This window comes from Oreochromis aureus, linkage group 9 (genome assembly GCF_013358895.1).
Source record: "Oreochromis aureus strain Israel breed Guangdong linkage group 9, ZZ_aureus, whole genome shotgun sequence".
NCBI classification, from domain to species: Eukaryota; Metazoa; Chordata; class Actinopteri; order Cichliformes; family Cichlidae; genus Oreochromis; species Oreochromis aureus.
In genome coordinates this window covers 12,268,739-12,296,001 of record NC_052950.1, presented here as the reverse complement: position 1 = coordinate 12,296,001, position 27,263 = coordinate 12,268,739, and the positions used below count along the sequence as shown (strand labels likewise).

General features: G+C 39.3%; 1 protein-coding gene across 1 annotated transcript; it reads left to right on the top strand.

Moving 5' to 3' along the window:
- Positions 1-15,198: 15,198 nt before the first annotated feature.
- On the top strand, positions 15,199-26,973 carry LOC116333219 (sialic acid-binding Ig-like lectin 7). Its single transcript, XM_039617844.1, has 11 exons — positions 15,199-15,415; positions 15,664-15,728; positions 15,832-16,727; positions 16,840-16,885; positions 17,001-20,794; positions 21,235-21,618; positions 21,959-22,264; positions 22,701-22,961; positions 24,707-24,794; positions 24,956-24,995; positions 25,170-26,973. Exons 5-11 carry the CDS (start codon positions 20,752-20,754, stop codon positions 25,416-25,418), a joined length of 1,371 nt encoding a protein of 456 aa, XP_039473778.1. The 5' UTR covers positions 15,199-15,415; positions 15,664-15,728; positions 15,832-16,727; positions 16,840-16,885; positions 17,001-20,751; the 3' UTR covers positions 25,419-26,973.
- Positions 26,974-27,263: the final 290 nt, after the last annotated feature.

Sequence of the window (27,263 nt, the reverse complement as noted above, 5' to 3'; positions counted from 1 at the left end):
CATTAGTAAAAGCTCTGAAAAATGCAACAAGCTCCTGAGTGCTCAATGAAGCCATAAATGTTTAGCTTGATGCATAGGATGAATAGTAGCCCACAGCTGAGGGTAGACAAGTTCAACAAGATCTGTAATCACTCATCTGCCCTCTTTCATGGGTGTTAGGCTGCATTTCTCTTTTTACATCACTACCTCTTTCTTATACTGACACAGTTACTCTAGTCCAATTCACTTCTTGCCAGCCTTCTTTGAGCCAATCAGTCTGCACTTTGTGTGCTCTACATTTGTGCTCTCTGTCATTCTCCCTTTCAGACTCTTATTTGTGCAGACCACCTCCTCCCCATCTCCACTTCACAGACACCTCAGAGCTCCATCCAAGCCTCAGCCTTCAAATTCATCACCGCCAGCATCTAGACTTCAGGGGGTCCTGTCCAAAATCTCTGGGATTCCATTCTAACATGATGGGTCATCAGAGTCTAAATCCCGAATACATTAATCCTTTTATATTGATAAATCCTTTTCAATTCTTACAGCTAGTTTTTTTTGTAGGGATGTTCCTGTTAACTAATGTCTTTGTTGACTAAACGAGGAGAAATAATGTGACTAACTGACGAGTTTAAAACTAAGAAACACTCAAGTTATATTTGGGAACCTTTAATGTCAAAAACTAAATATGACAAATTAAAACACCTGCATTGTACTGTGTATTATGAATGATAGACCCTGTTCAAAAATTCACAACAACCACTTCAATCAAAGTTCAAATCTAAAATAACAACATGATAAATTATCCATGCATTATCTTCAGCTTATTTTTAAAATGCAGCAGCCTAAGCAGGGAAGTCCAGACCTCCCTTTTGCCACCTCGCCCACCTTCAGGGGAATGTTGAGACATTCCTGGGCCAGCGTATCGATCTAATCTCTGCAGCATGGTAATTTAGGCTTTTTCAACATTGATATTTTTGCTGTCTATCATTAGAACTAATTCTTAGCTAATATGTTACGTATGCTAAGGAAGAACACTGATACACAAACACAGGACATTCAGTCTGATTCTTTGCACTGTACCTCAAACATGAGAGTAGATAGTGACTGTAGGAAGCAGTGGTACAGGGGTGAATTTAGAAGTCAGTGCTTTACTATCACACTTGTTCTGGTCTAAGCATAACTGTGCAGCTACAGTTTCATGTTTGAAGCCTCAAACCTGCTCCTCGCGTCACTCTCTAAACATGACAGTGACAGATGGGAAGATTTTGGCCCTTTCACACATGTTTGTTCAAATACAATGCAGTTCTGCTTGGCACAGCGGTCACACACTGCACTGTTTTTAATCATCCTGCTCTTAAATAGGAAGATCATAATTGTTTTTCTGTGTAAATGAAGTGTGCTCTCTTCACTCTGATCTTTCAGTAACTTTAACGCCTGTTATAGACACGTAACAGACGTGTCAAATTCACGCTTTGGAGAGGCAAAGTGTGAAGTGGACACGATGCACCAACATCTTTTGAGCAAGTCTCTTTATGTGTGGAAAGCTCTCCTCTCTGAGAGAAGAATTAAAATCCAACAGTGTTAGTAACATGAAATACTCTGCCTTTAGTGAATCAAAAGTGAACCAAACCTTCTATGACTCAGAACTCTTGCCCAGATAAAGTTAACTGCCTTAGATACAATATCAGCAACATGGTTCTTATTTTGCACAGACTTAAAAAAACACCTCCTGGTGTATAATGTAATCCAAAAATACCAGTTTCATTTCTGAGTTCATTTCAGTCACTTCATCATGCAGTCGTATAAAGTATAAAGTCTGACGTTTTTGCTGTCAGACTCGGACAGCCGTCGGCTATAAGACCTGCCAGCTTGTCCCGTTTCAGTCCAAGCCTACCCAAGCATGCAGTTTGTGGAAGTCCAGAAAACAGTGTTGCTTCTCGGTAACACACAGAAGCAGGATTTGGTGTACTCACGGGTCAAATTGTACAAGACTGAAAACAGCTTAACACAGACAGGTGACGGGCCAGAGTGTATCTACTTTCAAGTGCAAAAGAAATGTGTTTATGTTCTCTTCATCATGTTGCATGTTCAGATTGTTCATGTATGATCTATATAGAAGTTGGTGAGAGCAGTGCTTCCACACAACTTGAAAACAAACTCTTTTAAAAAGGAGGCATTAAATGGAAGTCACAAAAGCAGTTTATTTACACTGAAATCTTTTTGCTGTGTGCTTTTTTTGATCAGTTTGTGTGTCATTCCCCAATGAAACATCTTTTTTCATACATGTGTTTTAAACACTCCTACAATAAAGATGAAATACATCTATTATTTTTTCAGATATTTATTTTTTTTTACTGCTGTTGGCATGCAACTAAAATATAAAATCTCTTTTTGCATTTATTGACCTCAAATGTTGTGTGTTGGGCTGAGCAGTAACACTGGATTCCTTTGTAACGTCTCCGAGTGTCACTACATCGCTCCTGTAGTGATGCTGTGACTGTTCATAGATTAACAATACCTGCATATCTGATGTCTACAGATATAATGTGACATTCGTACTGAGAGTTATATGTATTCTGTAAGCTGTTATGCATGTTTGGAATGAACTCAAGTTAGTAAAAAGGTTGTTTGACTGTTAGAAGTAATTATCTAGTGTTGTCTATTACAGGACATTTGCAGAAAGGACAAAACTGTTGTTGCAGTGTTGTATTTGGTATCATCACGTCAGGCCTATAACAGCTTTGCAACTAAAGCAAGATTGCATCTTCTTAAGTAGCGGGTTCTCTGTCTGTAGTTCCTTTTTTTGTTTGCAAATGCACAGAACGAGTTTCTATGTTTGACCATAGTGACAGTCGGCATGTTACTGATATATAGAAGATATACATATAATTTCTTTTTTCCTACTTTGGCTCTTGGCGGAGGTGGACACATCTCTCACCCTCTCCCTCCCTTATCTTTCCTGCTTGGCTTCTATATCCTTGTCTAGTCTCGTCTCACTCTAACCCTCAGAGAGTCTCTCAGTCTTGTTCTCTAAAAACTAAAGAATTATGGATTTGATCAACTGGTATTATACTGGTATGGATATTGACACTCTACTCTAGACGAAAAGCCTGGGCTCAGGAGAGCCCGATTGTCCTTCAGAGACCTTTGCTGCCGCATACCCGATTGTGTCGTGTGCCTGGCGACACCCTCGATGGAGAACACTGAATGACATCTACCATTCGGAAGAATGATAACAGAGTTCTGGCTGATTGGAGCTGGTTCGGACCCGGCTTATCGAAGAACAAAGAAAGCGGTTACAGCTATTCAAAACCCGCATTAGGCTGACCGACATGATTCACGATGTGCAAGCTGTGAGTACTCAGACTGTGTTTACTGAACACCATATGGGAAGATCTTCAAGAAGTTCACGGCTTTGCCGGGAAATAGATAGACCTGGTTACCAGTGATGGACATTAAGAACAACTATGAAATTGGTGCAGTTGTCCGCACTAACCCAAACAATCATCTCCCTCACTCATGCGGCTCCAAAACAACAAATTCTTGTCCCTGATAACGGGACTATGTTTAGCCTCTGTGAGATTATTATATTATCTTATGCCACGTTATACCCCTAATTAAAGATTGTGAAATTATTATGTAGTTTTAGTTTACATTATTCTCCTGACTTAGAAGAAGGTGATAACTGTTACATTTATTAAACTGATTTGTATTACATTAGACTGCTGATTTATGGTGAATGAATGATATTGTTTTATGATGCATTATACTGCTGAGTTATAAGAAATACTGTTTTCAGAGAATCATGACCTTATTTGTCTTATTAGAAAAGAACAGAACATACTGCACAGGAAGCCAAGGTCATAACTTAGGCTCACTGAGAGAGAAAAAGAATGTGGATGTTTAGGTTTTATGACTAGGTGGGGGCCTCCTGAAGCTATAAGAATGTGAGAAATGGTCAGACACGCCGAGATCTGCTGTTACCCTCTTCGGCACATCTCTCATCCGGATGTACTGCGCAAAAGTGTTGTATGGAATAATGAGAATGGTATGGAATAAAGAGATTGTTGATTGAGCATTTATACACCGAGTGTTGTCCTTCCTTCGGCCCAAAGATCAAAGAATTGGAATACTTAACAACTTGGTGCCGTGTGACCCGGATCTTTGGTCTGCTGAGGAAGGCAGATTCGGCCTTTGGTGAGATTGTGAGGCGAGGCGAACAGAGGACCGGTCCAGTAAGGTAATAATAAGGTGAGCACCACCTGTTGTATAAATACCGAAGTGTGCATATTGGACATTCTAAATTAATCTGTTCACTAAGTTACACGTATTTTCACATTAAATTTTGGTTTTCGGCGCGAGATACTAACATCATAAGTTGAGGCTGAATTCCAGTGTGAAATAGGTACTGGCTCTAGCAAGAAACTAAAAACATTCTACGTTGAGACTAGAGTTGCAGCCCACATTAAATTCCACATTTAACTTTGTCTATGACTGGCTTTTGTGGCAAGAAACTGTGAAAAATTTCTAAGTTACGGCCAAAGTTCAGTATATGAAATAGAGATGAAATAGAGACTGGCTGTTGGTGCAGAAACACTTTAAATTATTTCCAAGTTGAGCTCAGAGGTTTCTGTGTGTGTTTCTGCGTGTGAGACACGCTCTGTGTGTTTCAGTGTGTGAAATATGAACATGGTGACAGTGACGGTTAATGTGTGAGTTAGAGGGCACTAGAGCGAAGACACATTTTAAGATACTAAGGTAGACGTCTAGTGGGCCTTGTGGATTTTGCTCCTGGAGTGGTTTCCCCACCGGTAGTTTGGACGCGGCCCGGATGTAACTAGGATAGCAACCTTGGGTGTGGAGCCCCAGAAAAGCTTGTTCATGGTGTGGCAACCCCCCTGCCTGTGGACGCAGAGGCAGGTCCAGCGGCGTCCGGTTAGCTGAGATGGCGACTTGGGAACTGAGGACTCCCGCATTAGCCCCACTATAAACAAAAAGACTGCTGTGTAATCATGGGTTGATGTTTATTCTGGCATAGAACAAGACACATTTAAAAATCAAAGGTTGAGTTCTACATTAGGTAAAAAGGTTGAATCACTCGCTTCAGGCGGTAGAAATTGTTGATTGTTTTGTGCCTGTCCCCTGGCGAGTGTGTAAAAAAAATAAAACAAAAGGAAAAAGGAAAAGAAAAGAAGAAGAAGAGAGAAAAGAGGGTAATTTGGAGCCACATCGAGACAGACGGGCTTAATTGGGTGAAATTCTCTGTGGTGTAAACAAAAAACAAAGCAGTAAGAGGTGAGTAGTGGTGTGAAATATGTTGGGTTTTAAATCTGACGTAGAGAAAGGAGAAATGAAGGGAGATTGGAGAACTACTGAGAAGCACAGAGAGCAATGTGTTGTGAGACTGGCGTGCAGTTTGCGCTGAAAAAGGTGGCTTGTTGCCTGCTTGTCTATTTAACAGTGAGGAAAATGATATTAAATAAATCTCTTAGTGTGTTAATACAGGTGGCTACGGACCTGGACCAACCGCCCACCACAAGCACAGCGGCCGGAGCAAAATGATAGATTAACATAATGGGAACCACACCCAGCAAGAATCAGCAGCTGTGGAACGGACAGCAGCGAGGAGAGAATTAGAGGAGAAATGAAAGTTTTAAGAGCACATAAAATTGGGTTGAAATTTGGGGCCAACAAAACTTGTGGAGGTTGGGAAAGCGTTCAGAGCATCGCAACAAAAGGTGAAACAAAAACACACACACAAGCAGAGAAATGTGAGAGAAAAGGCACCTTTTAAGGAAACGCCTTATTTGAAAAAAAAGAAAAGCTAAGGCAGAGAGAAGCTTTGCTGGATCTGCAGCTCCATTGAACACACATAAAATTAACCCGCCTGCAAACGCACACACACGCAATGAAAAGCAGCTTACACTCATGAACACGTGAAGATTTTTCAGCAAGGTTGAAGCAGGGAAACTTAACACACACCTGTTGTTAAATGGTGAAGTTTATCCACTACTAACAAATAAACTCTCTGGGTAGTAGGACAACAGTTTAACGTAAAAAAAAAAAAAAAAGAGAGACTGGTATGACCAACCAGTGATGAAACAACAAATTTAGTGGTTAAAATAGTCAAATTGTGAGATGTTTTCTGCTGATTGAACAACACAAGTGACTTACTGAAGGAAGGAAAATTCTCTTTTGTGAGTTTAAACATGATCTTAAGAATTTAAACATGTACCTGTGTTGTCCTGTCAACTTGGTGAGGTATGAGTTGATTATATCGTGAGAAAAAAAAAAAAGGGGGGGAGAGGAGGCTGACACAGGGCCTGGCCCAGTGTTTCTCCCCTGTCCGTATAACACAGCAAACAACATCATTTTCCTGTTCGGCCATTTCTGTTTGTTTTTGTTTTGTTTTGTTTTTTCTTCTCTTTATGCTTGATTACAGGCTGCTTTGCAGGCTCTGGAAGCCGAGGCTGACCTGGACTCCTGCTCTCCCCTCTACCATCTTTAACGTGACCCTGACCAAACGCTGCAGCAGCTGGACCCACAACAACAATCCGAAAATGTCAACAGTGCTGCAGGAAAGGGATCTCATGCAGCAGAGACGGAGAGCGCTAAACCTAAGGCCCGTTTCACTATACGGGGGAAAATTTTCAGACAGCTTCAGCTGACAGAGGTGTGACGAGGCGCCCGTTAAGCCCGGATGAATAGTGAGGCCGAGCAACAGAATGCTGACCTTGATAACCCTGATTAACACTGCGCAGGGCAGTGACGGACCAACACGGAAGATCGGGCAGCAGAAAAAAGGGCGTGACAGAGACAGAAGGAGCCACTGAGGTCAAAAGGCACCTCAGAACGGACAAAATACAGAAGAAGATGCAGGTTTCACCTGCAGTGAGCATGGACACTGGAGAAAGGACTGACCCAATTGGGGCCAGAACCAGGACGGACTGAACTTTGAACAGCAGCAGCAATGGTCGCAAACGGACTGAAAAGGAGGAGGGCGGGACCCCAGGGCATGCATCAGGCCGTGGTTTACCCAAGACACCAGAACAGGAAAGTGATGAACACACACACACACGTCTACACACACACTGATTTAGCTTGAAGTGAAATACACGCATGAACACATGTGCACTCGTTGATTGAGTGAGAAATGACACACACACCTAAATCGAAATGCTGATTCACTGAGAAGTGATCCACACGCAAAATACACATGCACACGCTCGTGCAATGAAGAGTGATGCACACACACACACACACATGCTGATGCAATGAAGAATGCTTTGCTAACAAATGCTTATGCTGATACGCAAAATGCTGCACACAAACATCCAAACACAGAATTTGTTACAAGAAGCCATTGACTGCTTATTGGTTAAATGTTGTCATTTTTATGCTTACCATCTCTACATTGTTTAACTCTGTGATGAAAGGAATTTCCTTTTGTCCCCTCCTTCTTCATTTGCGGATAATGGCTCTCACTGTGGTTCACTGGAATCTCAAAGCCTCAGGAATTTTTTAAAACAATTTCCAGACTGATAGTTGTCACTGACCTTGTTTCCTGGTTGTTTCTTTAGGTCATGGCATGTTATGATGCTTTTTGAGGTCTTTTAAACTTCTTTACTTTGTCAGACACTCTGTTTAAGTGATTCAACTGGCAGTAATCAGGCCTGAGTGTGGCTAATGAAAATGTTTTCTAAAAATGTGGTTCATCACAGATAATTGGTGGTTTTACAAGGGGGGGCAACTTCTTTTTCACACAGGTTCAACTAAGTTTGGTTAAATTATTTTCCCTTTTCAAAACACAAAACAGTACAAAGCAAATTTGAAAACTGGCCGAAAGACTTTCAAGTTATCGCCACAGTGATTCTATTAACAACAGAAACATCTAGAAGGAGAAATGGAGGCTGACTGCTAATTACTGCTGTTGTTATCTGTTGAAGTTCAGTCTCTGTATGCAGGGCTGGGTTTATATTCAGCTTTAACATCACTTTCTGTTCTTAGCTCTGTGTTAGCATGCTGTTGTCTCCTGCAAGTTCCTGGAAACAGTTTGCTTTCCATCATTGTGCGCTTGTCCTTTTGTGCAATTAAAAATAAATGTAATGTCCACAACTTAAAAATTGTAGACTACTCCATCATTTCCCTCTTACCAGCAGACAAACTGAAATGAGCTGACAATGATGCAGGAGCACAGGAAGAAAAACCTGTGTGTTTGATTAGTTCTTCCCTGTCTATCAATCCGCTGTGCAGATAATTGAAGAATTTTTATCACGTAAGTAACGGCATCATTGTAAAATTAATGTACATGTAGACTTTAATACTGTAATGTGTAGAGTGTTACTGAAAATTTTAGTATAATGCATTTTTCAGACAATTTTTCTATTAATCAACTAAATTTTAACCTTAAAGGAATTGTCGAGACTCTAACTCCTTTCGCACAACACTGTGGTGCCGTCTGTTATCTTTTATATTGTGGTCTGCTGGAGTGGTGGAATGGCAGAGAGGGACAGGGGGAAACTCAACAAACTGGTCAAGAGGGCCAGTTTGTTGAGTCTGTTGTCTAAGCTAACATCCATCATGGACAACTCTCAAAACGAAATGTTTCGCCCACTGAAAACGTTACATCCAGAGGAACAGACTCAACCTTTTGGGAGCAATAGATAGTCTTTCATAGTCTATCAGAATGATTTGTGTGGTTTTTTTTTTTTTTGGTTTGGGTTTTTTTTGCCAGTCCCGTTTGGTTCTTTAGCCATCATAATCATTGTCTGAAGGCCAAGGAAGATGCCCAACGGATTTACTTTACCACTTTACAAAAACAGAGGGGAAGAGGGACAGTGAGAAAAAGCACTTTAAAACAAATCAGCTGGATCACCTGTTGAGAGAAGAAATAAAAGAAGAGAAAACAAGCAAAAAAGAGAGCAACATAATAAACACAACACCACTGCAATGATCTAGCTAAGTGTAAATAACAATAAATATTAAATATTGAATGTTATTGTGCAGCATGCAAGACCAACAGCGCACAATGTGCTTTGAAGTACACTGTTAGACTTTTCATCGCCACTTTACGGTAACATACTGGCGTCACTGTTGCCAGCGTCATACCGTGACGCCGTGTTACGGTAGCTTACCGTTCTGCAGGATGATACCGTTTTTTGCTGGTGTGGTATAATACTCTTGGACAAATTATGGTAACGCACCGTAGTTTTTTTTACGGTATCTCACTGGCGTCACTGTCGCCAGTGAGATACCGTTATGTCGTTATGTCGTAAATTACGTCAACAAAGTAACATCATACGGTGATTAAGAAATTGATATACTACCGTTTATTCACGGTATGTCACTGTAAGCCCGCTGCAAGGTAATAAACTGCAATATATTAACCAGTAACTTACCGTTATCACGCATCATCAGTACCAAAAATATTCATCTCTGCTAGAGGATACCGTGTCCCAACAGGCGGTCATTTACTGTTTAACAGGTCGAAATTTACCGTAATTTCAGTTAACAGTAACATACTGTAAGAGACTGGAGGGTTCCAAAAAAACTGGATGGATGGATGGATAGATAGATAGACACACACACACAAAATATAATTCATGTGCTTCACACCACTTTTATTTCAGTTCTGATTTTCCTCTGCAGAAATACACATTTCCAAAATCAAAACTGAAAAGAACTGAAAACATATTTTCATTGAGAAAGCACTTGTTTTTACTAAACCATGTAATCCATTATTTTCTCAGATGGTTGTACAAACAATAACGATATTATGTCATATCCATATCATGGCAGACAACATATGCTCAAGTGTTGGGTTTTCTTAGTTATATTTTGTAGGGTCTTAAACCTACAATGTGAAGTGCCTTGGCATTCATTTTGTTGGCACCATACAAATAAACTGAATTGTAATGAATATAATATCAAGTCCCACACTTCTGCCTTTATATACACTTTGTCCAAAATACTGGCTCACACCACCAAATCAATGCACAAAGCAGGGTCCACAAGGACATGGATGAGCGTGTGTGGTGTGAAGGAACTTGACTGACCTGCATTGAACCCTGATCTTGCTTTGTGGACTGAGTTCATTGATTTGTAGGGTGAGCCAATACATGTGACAATTAAAGTGTAAGTAGCTGCAATAATTTTTAACAAACGGGTAAAAGAAGGAAAAAAAATCAACACTGTTGCACTCAAAAACCTGTTGGACAGAGACAGCGTCTTGCAAGATGGCAAGAGAGCTTGTCTTCATTGTTGCTCATCTTGTGTAAATGTCCAGAAAGCATGGGCCATGGATCATCTGTGGAGACACAGGTAACAACACATTGGTCACTTAAATTATACAAGAAATTCACTAAAAATGGCAAAAACAGTTACCTAATTTGAAGTTCTCCACTCAAATTCAGTAAGCCACTGGAGGAAAGTTGTGACATGAGGGTTAATGTGAACAACCTTTCGCGCTTCACAGTGGTCCCAGTCCTTCTGCTTGTCCCAACCTTGGAGGTACATTTTGTTCCCTCTTCAGGGTTTATCCTTACAAAAAACCTTGCACACGCTGACTCCTGGTATTCCAGGTTCAATACATAGAATGAACCAAAGAAGACTGACATTGCATCAGCAAAGATGTTCTCTTTGTCCAGCTCAACAATTACACGCCCCTCTGCACTCACCATCCAGCAGGTGGCGGTCATTGAACTTTGTCCTTAAATGTATAGGGGCAACATGTTGTCATTATGCAACATAAAATAATTTCAATACTTCACTTCTTCACACTGTCTAGATAGTCATAAAGCAAATAGCTATGTACAGTTAATTATTAATGGCCTTATGTACACAAGTCCGTTTTAACATATTATAATTGTACATAATTGGGAATTATTCTGCCCATTAAACACACCTAACAAAGAGTCAGCCCAATTAAATTACCGGAGATGAATCAACTGTATGGTTATTTTGGAGTTTATAGTTTGTTCTGCTGTTAAACTTTACAGTATTGACTTCAGTATTTTTGCTGTTGGTGTAGCTAGATTACTATGTTGATCAGTAATATGTAATGTGAAATTTGATATTGTTACTTTGCTGGATTCACTGAGACACATGTCCAACAACCTTGGCTTATAAAGGAAATTACAGAAATTTGAGCTACGAAAAAAGAGACTGGATACCTGTGTCCACGAAAAGCTCCAGTGCCAAACAGAAATTTTAATATGGTCTAATCAGCTCTATTTCATAAATGACTTCTTACCAAGCATAATCAGCCTTGGGGTGCTTGGCAGGCTTTTTAACATGCAAACTGAACAATATAAATTTGCGTGCACTGAAACCACAAAATTTAGAAATACACAGTTGCAAAAAGTTCAGTGACCAATTACCTTTCCTGAATGACATATGCAATGCAAAAAATAAGAGTATTGTCAATAGGGACCAATTCCCAGTTTTTACATGATCAAAATTATTCACAAAAGGCTTCAATAAACAGAAAATGTGTGCCGACAAGAGAGCAGTGCACAAAAACGAAAAGATATTTGAGCTCGACGCTTTAATGGGTTTAACATGACTTAGTCAGCACTCCGCACCGTACAGGTAGTACAAGCACACCTGAAAACACTGACCAGCTAACAGCTTTAAGCATTTGGGCGCAACTTCGGTAGTTCACCGATTCACCTGTTGCAAACGTCCAAGTTTCTATCAAGTCTCATAAATCCATCGGCAACTATTACCTAACTAGTCTTTTGAGTCTCCACATTCATAGCTATTGACATTTTGTCTTAGCATTTGAATGAAAATATCCTGGTAGGGTAGCTTAAAAGTCAAAACAAACAGTAATAAGAACGCATTTCGGACTTCTCTCGAATAAGTGAAAAAAACACTTACCTTCAGACTGATTAGCTGGTTCCGATCCAACTTTAATGTGTCCCATGTCAGTCCGTTTTAGGGAAAAAGTGTTAAGTGGTTTCATTTAATTTTGGGATACTCCCGCATGGACGAGCAATTTGGAGTCTAGCAGAGTTATCACGAATAGCATACGATCTTCAGATATAATCCAATCAACCTTGCATTTAACCCGATTGAACATCCAGTTACCTCTGACTACTTCTAAGTTGCACATGTTAACGGTCTCATCATCACTCTGTGCTGCAGCGAACTGGATCTGTGCCACAGAATAGTTGATGGTCATGTTGTTCTCCTGCTTTGCAGCTTTGTTTGAGTCTGAATTGCGGCTTAAACGTGCAAAACTAAGAGAAGCAGATCAATATTTTCTTCTTGTTGTTATTTAATGGTGGTTGGCAACCAGCGAAAGGAGCATTAACCACTCGGGCAATATTTTCTATCCCCATTGTTGTTTTGAAAGTGAATACCCGACGTGTGCGTCATACGTCACGTTGTACGTCAGGTGAAGGTGTGGTGTCGGCTATCGCACCTGTCGCATTAAAAAGCTTTAAAAACGTAACAATTGCTTTAAAACACAACCCAACGCGCTAAACTGTGATAATGTGCAGAGCATATTATTAGGTTAGTTCACTGTAGTTAGGCAGAGGTGTCTTAAAAAGTACCACCTTATACAAAACAAATGAAGGTCCAGAAAGAATAAGAAGAGAAAAAAGGAACACCCTGCTAAATTAAGTCATTTTTAAACATTACTCTAAATGTAGCCATTAGTATTTGTTGCTGGCCATACAAAAAATAAGTATACTTCAATTATATTTCCCAAGTATACCTTACCTAGTACGTATACTAATAATGCTTCTTGGGACTATATTGGCCCCGCTTTAGTACATAACAGTATTCTTGAAATTAACTTTTAGATGTACTTTTTGTTCACCATAATTGTACTAGCATAATGTCATAATGTCTACAAGAGTATAATTAAAATATACACAACTCTATCACAATACTAACCTTACAAGTATACTATTAATTAATAGTATTACTAATGTTTCACATTGTTTGACTTAACAAATACATTTATTAATATATGAGGTTCCATTCAGTTCAAGGAATTAAATTTTAGTGTGGCTGCAACTTACTCCTTAAGTTAAAAATTATGCTGTAGTTTATATGTTATACTACTTTCACAGTGAATCACATTTTATGGTAATACACTCTGAATGAGGATTTAAGTAATTACTCTTAGATCTACAGTAGAAAACAACAGAAATCCGGATGGTGTAATAGTATAATCTCAGTAACATCACCAATTGTTACATTTGCTGTATTTTACAGCTGTTTCCATGAGTACGGTGAGTTACCGTAAAAATAATGTAATCTCATGGAATTTTCCCACAATTACATGCAAATTACAGTACTAAACTGCTAACATCCTTTAGAGTTTTTTACTGTTGATTTTGCAGTACTAAGCTATGGAAATTACTGCAAAGGCTAACAGTGTAGCAGCAAAGAAAAGTGTAGTTTGTGTCTGTGAACAGTGAACACCCAAGTGAACACCCATGTGTACACTTGTGTGTACACCTGTGTGCATACCTGTGAGCATGAGCGCGCTTGTATTCAAAAGGTTTCTCCATGTAACAATGTGCTAGATGGGGTGTGGGGGCCACAGCCCCATCCCCCAGGGCATGAAGCGGGCATGGAGGAGATCCAGGCCCCAGACATCTAGAGGTGCCCAGAGTGTGAGACCCCAAGGATGACCATCGGAGGAGCAACGGTGCCACCCTCCTGGGAAGAGGCGAGGAGAGCCCCAGACAAGGGGTCACACAACAGCAGAAGTCAGAGGCGGCTGTGGCTGCCGGCAGGCTCTGCCGGCAGCCACCTGTGCCAGAGTGAACCAAGCTGAAGGCCCAGAGGCCAGAGGCCTGAGGGCCCCCCGGAAGGGACCCGACTGAGCCACGGAAGCCAGCCTCCAACAAGCGGCAACAGGGAGTGAGCCGGTACATACCTGAGCGCCCAGGCCCAGACACCAAGAACCACCATTGCACCGACGTCTGAGGGTATCAGCCACCGGCAGGGAGTGTGATGAGGGTAGATAGGCCTCCATACTTTGGAGGGCCTGAGATGTTCCAAGAAAGGTTAAGTCTAAGACCCGACCTGACATATAGACACAGACGAACAGGCACACACAGACACAAACATGCATTCCCACCCTCATTCACACTTATACAAATACTCACCCAACGTGGAGACATACACATATAAACACTGTACACACAGTCACACTCCCCAAACATACTCTATACCCCAGGTCCAGAATGATTTGTGTTAGCAAAGTTTTTACATTCATACAAAGAATGATTAAATCAGTTGTGTAAGCTTAAGGTCAGAGGCTTCAACAGACCAAAAGTTTAAAATGTCTTTCGGGGTAACATCTGACTTCTTTCACAGGAAATACGCAGGCGGCACAAAACTGACTTCATTATGCAGCGCTACAGTCAGTGGGTGTCTCTACATGTGTGGTGGATTTTTGTTTGATATGTATAACTATGTAACTATATACACTATATATCTATGCACACTGAACATATATTTTAACTTTCATGTAGAGTCTTAAGCACAAGACATTTTGCTTCATCGAGGTTTATTAAGTTGGTACAGTAACAGGGCAGTTAATGTAAGGGGAGAGTTCTCCTGAATAATTTACTCTCCGATAACTAACCTTCCCTAATACACACTCAACGTCTTTAACGCAGCACAACCAAAACAGTAACATTGTAATAGAGATCCTGAACACATCACGATAAAATATCATACAAAATAATCACACACACACACACACTTTGAACCCACACTGAAGTGTTTTTATATATGAGAATGCATGTAACCTATGTATTATATGTTATAAGATTGTGCCACTTGCTGTATAAGATTTAATATTTAGGATTAATGTGTGACCTTTGACCATGTCATGACCTATTGTGATAAGCCAGAGCAAGGGGTAGTCAAAGTCCTGACTGGCCTTTGGCCAAGACCTTGGCCGCTACCTGACCCCAGCAGCTGTGCTGGGCGTGTGGGAAAGTTACCCAGCAGCAGGGGGCGGGGATACTGGTCCCTATATTAGGGGACCAGAGGACGCCCCCAGTGCTCTTTTCCTCCTGCTGCTGCTTCCTGTCCGTCTCTGTGTTGCTCTACTGTCTGTGCTGAAGGCTGTACACCCCGGGGTTTTGCTTTGCTTGCTTTCTGCTATGTAATTCTCTTGCTAAATGTCTGTATGTATTTTTCCTGCTGTTCATATGATTCAGTGTATTAAACTCTGTTCCAAGAATTCTACTCTTTTACAGAGCATCTTTTTGAGTGTCTTGATTTTAATTGGATTTGGATCTCCACATCGTTGGTGGGAGAAGGTTATCAGAATGGCTTCAAAATTTGCGACCACACATGTCCTTCCTCAATGACAATTTGTATTTTACAGTTTATAGTAGTTCTGCTAATGGCTGCTTCATTTCACTCATAAGACAATCATCAAATGTAATGTGGGGTAAGGAAACATTTTACTGCTTTTATTCATTAACTTTATAAACTAAACTTTTGTTCTTTTCTTTCAGTGAACTGACTGACACATCGTGTAATTTTATAAACTTCTGCTTTAATCTTAAACTTTGTTACATTATTGTTTTTATATTTCAGCTGTTTTCAAAGCACACACCTCCACAAATGTAAATAATAATAACTAAATCATTATCATTAACTTTGTGTTGATTTTATTATTTTTTTGAATGATTTCAGGAACGAGTTTCTGTGTGTGAAGATGGTGACAGTCAGCATTTTACTGATTGTTCCCTTTGTTTCAGGTGAGCTGATTGTTCAATTATTAAAAGACAATTTAAACACTTTACAAACAGTGAAAAGCAGAGGAAAGGACAGCATTTGTTAATAATGACACTGTATTTACAGGTGCTATGGCTGATTATCCTGACTGGATAAAACTCTACATGACTGCACCAAAGCAGACGAAAGCACTGAGTGGATCTTGTTTGCATATCTCATGTAACTTCACACCCAAAGACGAACAGAAATTTAACAGAGAAAGAAAAATCTTTGGAGTGTCGATTAAAAATAACGCTGACTTTGGCAGAAATCCAAACAATGTGATCTTCAACAGTAGTGGAGCAGTTAGCATCTATCCAATGAGCATTACTGGGAACCTGAGTCAGAGAGACTGCACCACTCTGTTTACTAATTTAACCATAAACTACACAGACTGAAGTTTTTAATCGATTTATTTTAATTGAATTATACATACCTTTGTTCTGATACTCGCTCTCTTTAATGAATGCAGACATGTAAAAAAAATCATTTATAAAAGAACATACTATGGGTTAAAGCAGGAAACTGTTATTGTTATTTTTTTTAAAGAAGTTTTAATCCATTTGTACATCAGTTTTAGTTTGTTTCAGCAAAACTGAGAATCCATAGTAGTTCAAACTGCATGTATGTAATATACATTTCTTTAGTGTTAATATGTTTGAGATGTGAAACCACAGATTCTCCTTGGAGGCCCAATATTACAATCCCAGGTGATCTGAAGGAGAAGGAGTCTGTCACTATAACCTGCTCAGCTCTCACTCCCTGTCCACACTCCCCTCCTCAACTCACCTGGAATCTCCAACAAGACTCTCACAACAAAATAGAGGAAAACACAGATGGAAGCTTTACAACTAAAATCCAGCAGACCATCACTCTGTCAGACACACATGATGGAAAGAAGATCAGCTGCTCTTCCAGATATCCTGTGAACCAAGGAAAAGACACCAAGACAGCAGAGACAGAAGAGACTCTCAGTGTTTCATGTAAGACAATCAGAGTTTGTTGTTGGATCCTGTCAACATATCATTTGATTTATTTGGAAGTCAGCTGTTTGGAATGAATAATGGTGATTTCTGTGATTATCTTTTTCTCCAGATGCTCCTAAAGACACATCAGCATCCATCAGTCCATCAGAAACCTGGTTGGTGTCTACACTATAGTGAAGACTGTAGGAATCATAATGCTTGTGAGCGCACTGATCAGTGTGAGTGGTGACAGTCAGAGTTTGATCTATGGGATATTCTTTTTTTCTCCAGATGCTCCTAAAGACTACCTCAGCTACCTCAGAGATTTCAGCTGTCAGTTTCCACTGTGAGGAACATAGTGAGGAAAATGGAAGACTACAGGCACAGTTCTGGTTAAGGCCCGAAGTGCAGGCCAAGCAAAATCTCAGATAAGCAGAGGTGAAAGATGGTGAGAACAGTCACAGTCAACCTACAGACCAGCTCCAAAGACCTACAGCATCATCATGCTGCAGATGGTGTCTCTGTGCATCGTTCAACTATTCAATGCACTTTGCACAAGGAGATGCTGTATGGGAGAGTAATGCAGAAGAAGCCCTTTCTGTGCACATGCCACAAACAGAATCACTTGAGGTATGCTAAAGCACATTTGGAGCTTTAGCATACCTCAAGCCAGCTTCATTTTGAAATAAGGTGCTGTGGACTGATGAAACTAAAAATGAGTTATTTGAACATAACAAGAGGCGGTATGAATGGCGGAAATAGAACTCAACATTCCAAGAGAAACACTTGCTACCCACGGTAAAATTTGGTGGCGGTCCCATCATGCTGTGGGGCTGTGTGGCAAGTGCAGGTACTGGGAATCTTGTTAAAGTTGCATGGATTCCAGTCAATATCAGAAGATTCTTGAGAACAATGTTCAAGAATCAGTGACAAAGTTGAAGTTGCGCCGGAGCTGGATATTTCACAAGACAACGACCCTAAACACTGCTCAAAATCTACTAAGGCATTCATGCAGAGGAATAAGTACAATGTTCTGGAATGGCCATCTCAGTCCCCAGACCTGAATATTATTGAAAATCTATGGTGTGACTCAAAGCGGGAAACCATCATACCTGACTGAACTGAAGATGTTTTATAAGGAAGAATGGTCCAAAATACCTTCAACCAGAATCCAAACTCTCATTGGAAGCTATAGGAAACGTTTAGAGGCTGTTATTTCTGCAAAAGGAGGATCTACTAAATATTGATGCAGTTTTTCTGTTGGGGTGCCCAAATTTATGCACCTGCCTAATTCAGTTTAAGTAACTACTGCTTTTATTACTTTTTTATATATCGCTTCACAACTACATGTAAAATAGATTACTGCTGATACAGTGTGACTATTAAAAGAGCCTTCAGTTTTCAGGCTCCTCTTCTGTGGAACCAGCTTCCAGTTTGAATTTGAGACATAGACACTATTTCTACTTTTAAGATTAGGCTTAAAACTTTCATTTTTGCTAAAGTATATAGGTTGCACTGGTTGCACTGAAGCTGATGTACACAAAAGACTGAAGTTTTTCTCTTCAGCTTTAACACTGGAAGTTTAATTGTTGAATGCAGCCAGCTGGGCAGTGGAGCCTACCACAGCTAGAATAGGGGGAGATAGAGTGAGACAGAGGCTGTGAATCTGTCACTGGGCCACTGAATTTCTCGTTCTTATGGACTTAATTCATAAGAACATATTTTACTTTGCATCCAAGAAAACTGCACTTTCCTAAACACCATGGACTTTGTACCTGTTGTTTACTTGTGCTGAAATTTCTTCACTCCATAAAAGGTTGAACTTACAAGCTTTGAGTGAGTGACAGAAAAAAGAATATTTGAGGGTGAAGATTTAGACTGTCACAGTGACTTCCTCTTTTGCAGAACATAATCAGGAAGGACAAGACTGACTGTTCATATGTTTTATTGTAGTTCTGTTTCGTTTTATTCTACAATCTCAAAAAAACACCACAAAATAGAGGAACCAAAGTATGTCTTTGTCAAATTAGTATGTGTAGAGCAACAATTTCATAATAAATTAGATGCAGGTTTTCCATTGTTCTTGCAATTTTTGAAAGGTCTGCTGTACTTCTTTTGTCATAAACCAGTGCATGTGTGCGTTCTTGGCTTCCTGGCTGATCAATCAAATTGAATAAGTCAGAAGTAGGCTGCACCAGAGCTGCACTGTGAGTGTTACAACAAGTGTTCTTAGTAGTGTTTATGCAAAGAGTATTTGAGTCTTTAATTGACAATAAATCTATAAAATACTCCAATAACCTGTTTTATTTTTCTTTGTGAAGAACTTTGGGTCGTTTATGGATAAGTGTGAATTGAAACTTCATAAAATTTACAACTGTACTGTACACATAGATCACACTGAAGAATACATGTTCTTAGTTTCAGACTGAGTTGTTTTTTGATGTGAATAGAAGAGATGCTATCAAGCCCTAAGACCAGCCAAGGCCCAGCTAGGGGCCCATCACAGATCTGCTGTCCATTTTAAGTCACTGTATCTGTACTATAATAGCAGAACCAATGACATGTGTGACGTGTAACACATGTGAGACGTGTGATTGAGCAGAAGACCAGCTTCCACCCTGACTATAAAGCACCTGTTAGCTCAGTGATCTGCCATCAACAACAGGAAGCTACTATTAAAGCTGGATATCAACAGGCTACAATACAAGGGGAACAGCACTGAATGAGCAAATCCTGATGTCAGAGGTCATCACTCCAGTGAACACGTCTCCACTGCACTGAGTCCAGTGCTGCTTTGCTTTATGCCACTGTAGTCCATGCTTTACATTGTGCTTGGTGATGTAATGATGAAGCTACTTGAGCATGGAAACCCATTCCATGAAGAACTCTACATGAGGGGTGTCAAACTCATTTTACCTCCAGGCCACATATAGCCCATTTTGATCTTAAGTGGACTGGACCACTTAAACGATCATTAAGACTGAGATCTGATTTTGGGAATAAACTAATTCAGATGAACAATTTGTAATATTTGTACTGTAATGTTTTATCAAATAAATCTACTAGATGGACTGATTAGGGTTTTGCATTTTGACCAATAAAATTAGAAATAATTTGTCATTTAGTGTATCTATACATGTATCTATATCTATAGATACATGTTAGTTCATTAGATGGAGGGATTTAATAGCTTATATTTCTCATGTATCATATTAATGAATATTTCCTAAATCCAAATTTACATTTGTGGCTTCATTAAACATGGCTTAATTAAAAATGGCTTAACGTTTATTGAGCACAGATATAAAATATGTTTTTTCTACAACTAAACTCATGAGCCAGAAATCAAATGCCTGGTGTTGCTGCTCAACAACCAAATTGTACTGTTACTGTGCATTTCCCACACTTTGTGATTAATTTAAGTCCTGATGCAGTCACTGCAGATGTGCTAAAAGATGCATGTAAATATAAGTGCTTGTGGCAGACTGACTTCACTGTGTCCGTATTTTAAGGAAGTCTTATCTATCACAGGATATCAGCAGAACTGAAGAGTTTTTCTCAGAGGCATCGAGTGACGCCTCCAGCAGCTTTGTGACAAACTGACTTTAATGGACTTTCTTAAACAACAAGTTCTCTTTCTGTACTTCCTTCTTTCTAACATCGGCTGGGCGACACAGTTCACTGTAATTCTTCTGAAACTGTAAAACAATAAAACTACACTTGGGATTGTTTGGTAAGGAAACTTTTTATTGCTTTTATTCAATAACTTTTTACATTTCTTTCACTGCACTGACAGGTACATGTAAAGTAATTTTATTTACTGATGTTCAAGTTTTACAATAACTGCTTTGTGTTACATTTTTCATATTTCAACATGTTTTAAAGCAAAATCCTACAAGAAAATAAAAAAAAGAACTGTATGACTGAAAAAGGAACAATTTTATGACAAAACTGCTTTAAAAATATTAAGTACAGTGTTACAGCTCCATACGTGAAATGATGTCTTTTTTAATCCAGGCAGTAGAGTAGTCTGTGTGTGAACATGGAGACAGTCAGCATGTTACTGATTGTACTGTTTGTTTCAGGTGAGTATTTCAGTATTTCAAAGTCATTATTGGAGTTATTTTACAATGTCAACTTCATTTACTAACAGAGTGAACATAGACCTACTTTTTGTACTGACTTTAAATTAAAATGTTTTATGTACAAAATGTTAACACACCTAAGGAACAAAAAACTTTGCTGGCACTTTCAAGCATTACAATAGACAGTTTTTGAAACTCTGATTATGAAGATTTCCATCTTACAGCAGATGGTGGTGGAAATGTTCCTGTCATCTCCTGAATATCACCTAAATGTTTAATTTAAAATGAAAATATGCAAATACAATTTTTTTTTTCACACTAACTAAAGTGTAGAGAATACTTTAATCAGAGATGAGAGTTTTTGTTTGGGAGTAGAAAAACATACTTATTATGTTTGATATTGATGTGTGAATGGATTAATCATTAAATTGTATTTGCAGGTGCTTTAAATGGTTATTCCTATAAAGCAGACCTCTTCATAACTGCACCAAAGCAGCTGGAAGCACTGAATGGATCTTGTTTGCAAATCCCATGTAGCTTCAGACCCAAAGAAGAACAGAAATTTAACAACAAAAGTGAAATCTTTGGAGTGTGGATTAAAAATAATCCTGAATTTGCCAACAATCCAAACAATGTGATCTTCAACAGTAGTGGAGCAGTTAGCATCTCTCCAATGAGTATTACTGGGAACCTGAGTCAGAGAGACTGCACCACTCTGTTTTCTAATTTAACCACAAACTACACAAACACATACTTCTTCAGAGTAGAGAGTGAAACATTCAAGGCGACAGCTTCTTGTGATCCTCTTCAAATAACAGTCAGAGGTAATACTGTGTTTGTTTGTTTATTTTTTTTGTTATTATATTACATTAATATTAAGCTAACATTTAGTACTTACTATGTAGTCTTTGATCTATTGTTTGATTATAATCAATATCTGTCGAGCAAATCTTGTATTAAAGTTGTAGTGATTGTCCCAGGATGACACTCAGAAGATTGTTTCTTATTATAACTTCTGCTCCACTTTTATGTTCAGGACTTGATTACATTTATAAATCAAAGTATGAATTTAGAACAAGTTTTGAAAGCATGAGGTTTGCAGATTTTAATCAGTGGTGCAAAGAGCAGTGTGATTTTATAATGAATATGTATGTGAAACCACAGATTCTCCTTGGAGGCCCAATATTACAATTCCAGGTGATCTGAAGGAGAAGGAGTCTGTCACTATAACCTGCTCAGCTCTCACTCCCTGTCCACACTCCCCTCCTCAACTCACCTGGAATCTCCAACAAGACTCTCAAGGCAAAATAGAGGAAAACATAAATGTAAGCTTTACAACTAAAATCCAGCAGACCATCACTCTGTCAGACACACATGATGGAAAGAAGATCAGCTGCTCTGCCAGATATCCTGTGAACCAAGGAAAAGACACCAAGACAGCAGAGACAGAAGAGACTCTCAGTGTTTCATGTAAGACAATCAGAGTTTGTTGTTGAACTGAATCCTTCAAGACATAAGTGTCAAACTGCAGTCCTGGAGGGCCGATGTCCTGAAACCTTTCCATGTGTCCCTGATGCAACACACCTGAATCAAATTAGTAGGTCATTAGCAAGACTCTGTAGAATTTGACTGCATGCTGAGGTGGCAATTCAGCCATTTGTTTCATGTTACAGCAGCACACAAGTGAATGAACATGGTGCAATAAAATTACTTTTAGAAGTACATTTTTCCAAACACTTTTACTTAAATTTACTTGAGTAGGGTTGGGATTGCCACCTCATCATGCAGTCAAGTCTTGCTAATGACCTACTAATTTTATTCAGGTGTGTTGCAGCAGGGACACGTGTAACAGTTTCAGGAGACCAACATGGTTTATGGGATATTTCTTTCTTTTTTGTTTCTCCAGATGCTCCCCAAAACACCTCAGCATCCATCAGTCCATCAGGTTTGGTGTTAGCAGGCAGCTGGGTGAAGCTGACCTGCTCCAGCAGAGCCAAACCTCCAGTCAGCAGCTTCACCTGGTTCAAGAAGAGCAGAGATGGAGCTGTGAAAGTATCTGAAGGAGAGATTTACAGCTTCAATGTAACAGATGGAGGAGTTTATTACTGTGTGGCCACTAATGATCTGGGTAATCAGACATCAGCAGAGATTCATGTGACTGTTGGAGGTAAAGTTACTCAGCATTAATTTTCAAAAGCTGTTTTTAAAAAAAAAAAAAAATCATTTTGTGACATATTCCTTAAAAGTGAGTTGAGAAGGAAGTACATTAAGCTTTATGAAGTTCAAATCTTGTACTTTATCCTACAATGTGTGGTTGTTCATGTGTTAGACTTGAAACTATTATTTCACCTTAAATGGTCTTATTTATTAGATACTAACCCCATGTTTGCCTACTGGTGGTGGTCAGAGGGCCCGGTGGCGCCAGTGTCCGGCAGCCTCGCCTCTGTCAGTGTGCCCCAGGGCAGCTGTGGCTACAATGTAGGCAACAGCATTGCCAGTGTGTGAATGTGTGTGTGAATGGGTGAATGACTGAATGTAGTGTAAAGCGCTTTGGGGTCCTTAGGGACTGAGTAAAGCGCTATATAAATGCAGGCCATTTACCATTTATTTATTATTATTATTATTGTTGTTATTTCTTTAGGTACTGTTGTCTTCTCTTTGTTTATTTATTTTTGTTTTTCCTTATTTTGTTTTTGTTTTTGTTTTTCTTAACAGAGCTGTTAAGAACTGATGACTTGCTTTTCTCCCCTTTTGTCATGGCTCTGAGTCATTTGTCCCAGCATTTTGATTTTATTGTGTTTTGTGATTTCTTTGTGTTGTCATGTTTTAGTTTTCTATTCTTTAGCTTTGAGGTTATTGGGGTTTTGTGACTTTTATATTTTTAAGACGGGTTAAGTTTTAGTGTTACAGTCAGCCTAAAGTTCAGTTGACTCTGTGTCTTAAATTTTTCATGTTTGCCTGTGTTATGCTTTCTTGTGTTAGGCTCCTTTTGTGTTTCTGTCATCCCTGCATCCTGTGAAAATTTGTCTTGCGATTCATGTATGTTTCTGTCATGTAGGTGTTCCCCTTTGGGAACTACCCACATACTCATGTTTCATGTCTCCCCTGTCAACCTCCTGCATCATATATCTTCTCCCCAGCCCATCTTGTGTGTCTCTCTCTCTCTCTCTCTCTCTCTCTCCCTCCCCCCCCAGTGTCACTCGCACCCTTCCTCTCTCTCTCACACACTCCCTGTGTCTTGTCTTTCTTAATTGTTTCCCTCTTTGTCTCTCCAGTCTTTCTCATTCCCCTGTGTGTTCTTTGCTCCTGGCCCGGTGTCTAGCCATGTATTTTTAGTCTGCGTCTTAGTGTTTCCTGTTTTACTTTGATAGGGTGGTGTCCTGTGTTCACGGTTTTTAGTTTTGCTTCCTCCTGTCTTGTCATTATGTTTCTTCACCCCTGCTGTGTTCCCTGTTTGTTTCCTCTTCCCTCGTCACCCTCTTCTGTATTTATGTTGTAAGTTGTCACTCGTTCTTTGTCAGGTCATGTGGTCACCTTCCCTTGTCTCTCCAGGTTTCATAGTTTTCTAGGTTCACTGTAGTTTTCCAGTTTAGGTTACTTTTGCGTTCTAGTTTTCTCTTTAGTTTGTGATCTTGTGTTAAGCCTAAATAAACTGCTCACCCTTGGTTAAATTTAAGCTTGCTTCCACACCTTGTTTTGTCTATATTTGGGTCCTCATCAAAAGCAACACAGTCTGTAGCCAAAGACCTTGACACCTTTTTCTTCTTGACTGGATGCTTTTACTTATTTTTCTGTTACATTGCTACACTGAAACTTAAAGAGGATGTGGAAAAACTTTAGCAATGGCTGTATTTCCATGTCTACATTATTATACAATGTTTGACTTGGTGTTTCATATTAATCTTGTACCAGGAGAGCAGAATGATCACTTCACACTGGGCCTACTTCTTGGAGGAATCACTGGGGTCATCTTACTGATTTGCTTGACAATATTTCTTTGGCAAGTATCACACATGACAATAGGAAACATGATATTTTGTCACTCATATTTTAGCTGCACAATAAAATGTTTTCTTTTTGTTTTCCCCATCAAGTCTAGATTTACTCACACATATATTTAGCATAAACAGATTTTATTTTATTGCCTCTTATGTCGTCCAGGTGCTTAAAGTCAACGCGTCAAACTATACAACACACTCAGGTAAGAAGATACTACATTTTTTTTTTCCAATCACTTTACCTGCCTATTTACATGAATATTTACTTCTGTATTCCTATAACAGCCACAGTCACATGCTTTAAAATTTCTAAAAACATGATTAAGAATGGACTCAACAGGTCTACATCACAGATATTATTTTTCTTATTTTTATAGATTGAATCACAGGAAGAGCAGTTAGTTGAACGGCCAGCAAATAACACAGAAAAAGAGGAAGAAAACATCCATTATGGAGAGATCGGCTTCTCTGGGCTGGGATATGAAGCAGCCTCTGACTCAGTGCAGGACAGAGGACAGCAGCAGGATACGGTGTACGCACAGGTGAAAGTCAACAAGCCAGAAAACAGCTTGACACAGAGAGCTCATGGCCAAGAGGAACTTTACGCTGAGGTGAAGAAAAAATGAGAAGTATCTGTTTACAGCCTATGAAGAATAAAAAATAAATGTGGAGCATTTACATGAAAATGTGTCATTGTCACTGCCAGCAGGTCAGTGATTAAAACAAACTACTTTATGCAAGCTTTTATGTTCATGCTGTTGTCTGACTGGTACCGTAGGACTGGTACTTGTATAGCACCATCCGACTTATTTTGAGCTCTCAAAACACATCCTACTAGTCTGATCCACCCAATCACATACACATACACTATATTGCCAAAAGTATTTGCCTTTACACCCATATGAACTTGAGTGACATCCTATTCTTAATCCATAGGGTTTAATATGATGTTGGCCCAGCCTTTGCAACTATAACAGCTATAACTTTCCACAGGTTTAGGAGTATGTTTATTGGAATTATTTACCATTCTTCAACATGCACATTTGTAAGGTCAAGCATTGATGTTGGATGAGAATCCCTGGCTTGAAGTCTCCGCTCTAATTCATCCCAAAGATGTTCCGTCAGGTTTAGGTCAGGACTCTGTGCAGACCAGTCGAGTTCCTCCACACCAAACTAACTCATCCATGGCTTTATGGATCTTGCTTTGTGCACTGGTGCACAGCCATATTGGAACAGGAAGGGACTAGCTCCAAACTGTTCCCAGAAAGTTGGGAGCATGAAATTGTCCAAAATGTCTTGGTATACTGAAGTATTAAGATTTATTTCCATTGAAACTAAGGGGCTGAGTTCAGCTCCTGAAAAACAAGTCCAAGCCATGAAGATTTTAAAGCATGTGACTCCAGCAAGCTTTACACTTGACACAATGCAGTCAGACAAGTACTCTTCTCATGGCAACCACCAAATGCAGACTAGTCCACTGGATTACCACAGAAGTTTTGTCACTCCAGTAACGTGTTTGCATGCGTTCTAGCAGTGTGCGTTACACTACTGTAGTGATTGACTCACAGTCAGTGACCTCTGTGCACCATGTGCCTCAACATCCACTAACAACTGGCCACGAAAGTGATTGGAACATCAGAATTCAATGATTTGAATGGATGAGTAAATACTTTTGGCAGTGTAGTGTACATACATTGCTTTTATCTATGGACAGCATTCACATATATTCAAGATCTGATGGATACATAGGGAACAACTTGGCGTTCAGCATATCTTTCAAGGATCCTATAGCATGTGGAGAAACCAATGATAAATTCACTAACCTCCAAACTAGTAGATGACCCACTACTCCACCTGAGCCAAGCTATCATACTTTGCCAGTGTAAACAAAGTATACAACTTAAGAACATCCTTATAATTTATCTCTTTTTATTGTTATTTTTTTTTATCGTCATGTTCATACAGCAATTGCATGTTGGTGTGCTTTTGTGTGATTTATTTTGTTTAGCAGACATGTTAAAATGAGTGCCCCAATTCAAATAGAGAAGCTAGCATAAAAACACATCTGAGATTTTCAGGTATTTTGTATGAGGGGTTTTGCTCTACCCCCATATTTCTCATATTTGTGTGGTGACTTTCTTGTAATATATATCTCTTAATAAAAAAAATAAATAAAAAAAACCAAGAAAAAAAACTGACTTTTATTCTTTTTTTCTTTTTAAACAATTTATTAAAATACATTAATGACAAAAACAATTTTAAAAATCACTTAAATTAAAAGGTGTGTGTGTGTGGGGGGGGGGACAATGTTAATGATCAATATCCACAGGGTGGATTAAAATAGTAATACAAAAGTAAAGGTGGTTAAACTTACATTCACTCAACAAAGTCATTACTTACAGATGCCAATCTGAAAGAGCTGGTTGAACATGGACTTGGTCAAGTTGCTTGTTCCATAAGACAAGACAATG

Coding starts and splice junctions, on each gene's coding strand:
- LOC116333219 (XM_039617844.1), top strand. CDS start 20,752: ATGGAGACAGTCAGCATGTTACTGATTGTACTGTTTGTTTCAG. Junction 21,619..21,958: donor TCTTCAAATAACAGTCAGAG/GTAATACTGTGT, acceptor GTGAAACCACAG/ATTCTCCTTGGAGGCCCAAT. Junction 24,795..24,955: donor TGCTTGACAATATTTCTTTG/GCAAGTATCACA, acceptor TATGTCGTCCAG/GTGCTTAAAGTCAACGCGTC.